Consider the following 4679-nt stretch of genomic DNA (forward strand, 5'->3'; position numbering starts at 1 on the left):
GGTTTCTCCTGGCGCTGTAGGCCTCAGGGGTGGGTGCTTCCTGGCTTACGTGAGAACTCCGGGGTTGGCAGCCTCCCCAGGTCTGTTCCCTGCTGAGCCTGGTCTCCCCTTGCTCTCTACGCAGCTCGATGACCTGTACTTGATCGCCATCTGCCATCGCCGGGGCATCAGATCCCTACGCGACCTTACTCCGGAGCACCTGCCGCTGCTCAGGAACATCCTCCACCAGGGGCAGGTGAGTGGCTTCACCAAACCACGTGGAAGCCCAGGGAAATTGGACTCAGATTCCAGTGTGTTCCTGGGCCCCTTTCCTCACCCTTCCCAGAGTCTATCTTGGAGAGACTTCTCTCTAGATGCCAGTCTCGGGGACCCCATTAGGCTCTTCAGGTTGAGGAGCAGGGCTCTTTGTCCCTGGTCCTGCCTGGCGCCCCAGCTCTGCTTTCAGCCACCTTTCCTCACCCTCACACGCCTTCCTCAGCCTTTCTGCATCCGGGATGCACTTCCACCCCTCACCCCATAGACTCTGGTCCTTAAGTCCTGGCCCCTCCTACTCCAGGATCACCTGTCTCTCTCACGACAACCATGACAACCACATCATGCCAGAGTTTCTTGGGAGTATGGGCACATGACTTCGATATGTGTGTACACATGTGTCTCCTTGTCTAGGTTGAAGACAGGCTGAATTCTGTAGCACCTGGTGTTCTGGGACACTTTCTGTCTGGGATATTTGTGGAATTGAATGAAATTATCGGGGCTCTAAACAGAGCCCAGGAGCAGCAGGGGATAGGGGAAGAGTGTCTAGAATCTTGGGTGTGGTCCTGGCCTGACATTTGGACCCTAACCAGCTGAGTGGCCTGGGGCGGGTCACTTCACCTCCCTAAACCACATTATCTAGATGGATCCCTTCTAAATCCACCATCCTATGGGGCTGGGTCTCAGTCTTTTTTCCACTCTGAAGTGTGATGATCTGCCTAACATGCCAGAGCGAGCAGTCACAGCGATGCCCAGCCAGGAGAGAGGCTGGCCCCTTTTTGACCAGTGCTGCTTCGAGGTATTAATGCAGACCTGGAGGAAGGGCTCTGCCCACACCCAGCTTCCCCCTGCCGCTGGGCCCCAATCTGTCTTCCCTCCTGCCCATCCATGGCACCACCCCTCGGCTGCCTTTATCTTTGTGGGGTGACTTGTTCAGATCCTGAAGCAGTTCCTGGATATTACAAATAGCAGAGAATGGTGTCTTTCTCTTGGGGAGATGCCAGGCCAACACTTTGATATGCCCAAGGAGCTCTGACAGCTCCACCCTGGCAGGCAGACCTCACTTACTCCAGGATGCCCCTCAGGTGCCTTGGCCCTGGTCCCACCCTGCTGCAGAGATTCCTGGGGTGAGCTCCAAATGCAGAACATAGTTCTGGGGTGTATACTGAGCCCACTGAGGCCCTAGTACTTTTCTCTTCACCTCTGACCACCTCAGTGATTTGCCCACAATGGAGATCAGACTCTCCGCTTAATTCTATGCCTTGCAGGCTCCTGAAGGTGGAGGCTGGTAGAAGAAGACCCACCCCTGAGCAAGGTGGAGGTGGGCAGGGGAGCCAGGGCCACAGTCAGGGCTTTCCTCTTCTGCAAGGAGCCCACCGAGACTGCCCCAGGTCTGTGTGGGAGCAGCCCCTCCCACACCCCTTCCACAGTCCTTGCTCTTTCACCAAATTCTCAGCATAGCCCCATCCCCATCTTCATTGTTTCCAAGCTCCACCCTGTCCTATGCTAAAAGAGAGAATGAGGCTTCCTCCCATCCACTTCATGGCTGATTAAATGCTCCTAAATCATGAAAGTCTCCATAGTCTTGGGAGTCTGGGGCCTGTCTGTAGACACTGGGCCTTCCAGGATTCCCGGCAGCAGCTGTTTGAGGAAGCCAGTGTTTTATCCACGTTGGGTGGGGAATGCTGATTGAGGCTGCTCCCCCCTTCTTTTGGGAGAAAGAGTCTCAGCTTTGCTGCTGTCACCGCACTTGTGGATTTCCTAGACTAGAAGACAGAGGAAGCTGAAGCAGACAGCAGGCAGAGAGCTGTTTGGAGGGTTTTTATGAGCTGTCCCAGGCCAACCTGGGATTCAGACGGGAGGAGGGTCTCGGTGGGGACATGGCACCGGGCCTCAGACAGCACGATGACTCCCGGCCTGCCTGCCCCTGTCTCATCAGGAGGCCATCCTGCAGCGCTACCAGATGAAGGGAGACCGTCTGCGAGTATACCTGCACTACCTGCCCTCCTACTACCACCTGCACGTGCACTTCACCGCCCTGGGCTTCGAGGCCCCTGGCTCAGGCGTGGAGCGGGCCCACCTGCTGGCTGAGGTGATCGAGAACCTGGAGTGTGACCCCAGGCACTACCAGCGGCGCACGCTCACCTTCGCCCTCAGGGCCGACGACCCCCTGGCTCAAGCTCTTGCAGGAGGCTCAGCAAAGCTGAATTAACTCAGGCAGAAGAGCACAGATGTGTGGGATTGGGGGAGAAGTGGGGACAAGATGTTTTATCTCCAAGTGAATTTTCTAAAAATGTATTTTGTACCGGCTTATTCCTAGTAGTGAAGAAACCAGTGGGCTCGCTCGGTGTGGACGGCGCGGCCTGGGAGGCAGACAGATGGTGGCGGAGAGGGGGTGGGTAGAACCTGTGGGAAGGCCTTGAGAATGGTGGAAAGTCTCCAGGTGGTGGTTTCAGCTGACGGGTGGCAACTGCCCTGGAAGGGTGCCAAAGGCCTTCTCCAAGCCCCAGGGCTCACCGTCCGTGGCGGCCGCCTTGTCCCCACTCTGTGCCTCTCCTGTTTGCACTCCTTATTCTGCTCCTCCCCCTCCCCCCTCCTCCTTCCTCTGCCACCCACCTCTCCTTTGAGGAGTTCCCCAAAAAACCAAACTTGGAACCTTTCAGGAAATTATCTATAGAGGTTTCTGATGGCACTTCCTCCTTCCAGCAGTGAGGTCCCACCCCCCTGAGTCAGTCAGCCCTGTTGATAAACTTCTTGTTGACGAGGATAGGGGCTTGGTGCCTGGAAATGGGCGGGTGTTAATATGAATCAGATTATGCAAGCCCGAAAAGCCTGCCTTGCTCTGTTATTTGGTCAGTGAGTCCCCGGCCTTGAGTTTTTATCTCGGCAGGAAGACAAAACAGACTCACATGAAGCAGCCAGAAGATCAAGTGCCAAACAGTGAATCAGCAAAGGGCAAATGATATGGTTGCAGTTGAATACAAAAGCCCAGAGGCGGCTCGGGTTCAATGCCTATCAGAGGCAGATGTTCAGAGGATCTTGAGACCAGGAAGGGACCTCAAAGTGTCAGAGGCTGAAGACCAGTTAGGGAGCCATCAGGACTTACCTAGGAAGGGTGACACCTGCCACCGCTGAAGCAGAGCAGGGACATGGCTTGTATGGGCGGTCACACTAGTAAACACAAGGCTTTCTCTCCAGCACACAGGACCAAGGCATCATGCTGCCAGAGGGGCTGGCATTTGCCACTTTGTCAGAGTAGGGCTGTGGATTTTGTGCCTTGCTTGGGAAGCTCTCGGGGATGGCAGGATGGTAGGCTCTTAAGTGACAGCAGTGGGGAGGCTTGAGGCACAGTGGGTGCTCCTTACTCTCCACCCCTGCCTGAGAACCAGGAAGCCTCATTCAGAGACTAGCCCCTGCACTGACAGGTGGTAGCGCAGGTGCAGCCAACCTGCTTCAGGGTCTCAGGGCCTGCTGTGGACCCCTGTGGCCCTGGGAGAGACTCCTTAGAAACAGCAGAATCACCAACATGGTGAAACCCCATCTCTACTAAAAATAGAAAAAATTAGCCAGGTGTGGTGGTGGGCTTCTGTAGTCCCAGCTACTTGGGAGGCTGAAGCAGGAGAATCGCTTGAACCCTAGAGGTGGAGGTTGCAGTGAGCCACTGCACTTCAGCCTGGGTGACAGAGCAAGACTCTGTCTCAAAGAAAAAATAAAAAAATAAAAAATAAACAGCCGGGAAGTGGAGGATGTGGTCAGAAAGCCTCAGGGACCTGCTTCAGCCTTCAGGGAGTTCGGATGAGGCACAACGAAGCCACTGGCCTCTGCTCGGCCATTCTTCCCTGCAGCTGTTTTTTTTTTTTTTGAGACAATCTCGCTTTGTCACCCAGGCTAGAGTGCAGTGGCGCATCTCACCTCACTGCAACCTCCGCCTCCCAGGTTCAAGTGATTCTCCTGCCTCAGCCTCCCGAGTAGCTAGGACTACAGGAGTGCACCACCACACCCAGCTAATTTTTGTATTTTTTAGTAGAAATGGGGTTTCACTATGTTGGCCAGGCTGGTCTCGAACTCCTGGACTCAGGTGATCCACCCGTCTCGGCCTCCCAAAGTACTGGGATTCCAGGCATGAGTCACGGCGCCCGGCCCCCTGCAGTACTTCAACAGTCCCTAGATTCAGGCAACATGGAGTTGCAGCCAAGGAACTTTGAGGTGGTGACCAATGCAGGGAGGTCTGACAGAACCAGCAGGACCCATTTCATGGCCACCACACATCTGACTGACTCTTTCTTGGGCTAAGCAAATACTTCTGTGGGCAGTGACACTGGCAGCTGCTGGGGTCTGGGGGGCAGGAAGCTGGATGGAGGTCTTCTCCCCGAGCAGTGTCCAGCCTGCAGGAGTGCTCCCTAGGCCTCACTTGGGCCCAGCCTGCA

General features: G+C 55.4%; 1 protein-coding gene and 1 long non-coding RNA gene across 2 annotated transcripts in view; one reads left to right on the top strand and one right to left on the bottom strand.

Moving 5' to 3' along the window:
• Positions 1-4126, top strand: part of DCPS (decapping enzyme, scavenger) — a 41389-nt gene extending 37263 nt beyond the window's left edge. The window contains 3 exon segments of the mRNA XM_023208599.3: positions 125-235; positions 2192-2425; positions 2427-4126. Coding sequence (XP_023064367.1) covers positions 125-235; positions 2192-2425; positions 2427-2459 — 378 coding nt within the window. The 3' untranslated portion in view covers positions 2460-4126.
• Positions 1-4679, bottom strand: part of LOC111540316 — a 12788-nt gene that overhangs the window by 2262 nt on the left and 5847 nt on the right. The window lies entirely within an intron of this gene.

Source organism: Piliocolobus tephrosceles, chromosome 13, assembly GCF_002776525.5.
Source record: "Piliocolobus tephrosceles isolate RC106 chromosome 13, ASM277652v3, whole genome shotgun sequence".
Taxonomy (NCBI): domain Eukaryota; kingdom Metazoa; phylum Chordata; class Mammalia; order Primates; family Cercopithecidae; genus Piliocolobus; species Piliocolobus tephrosceles.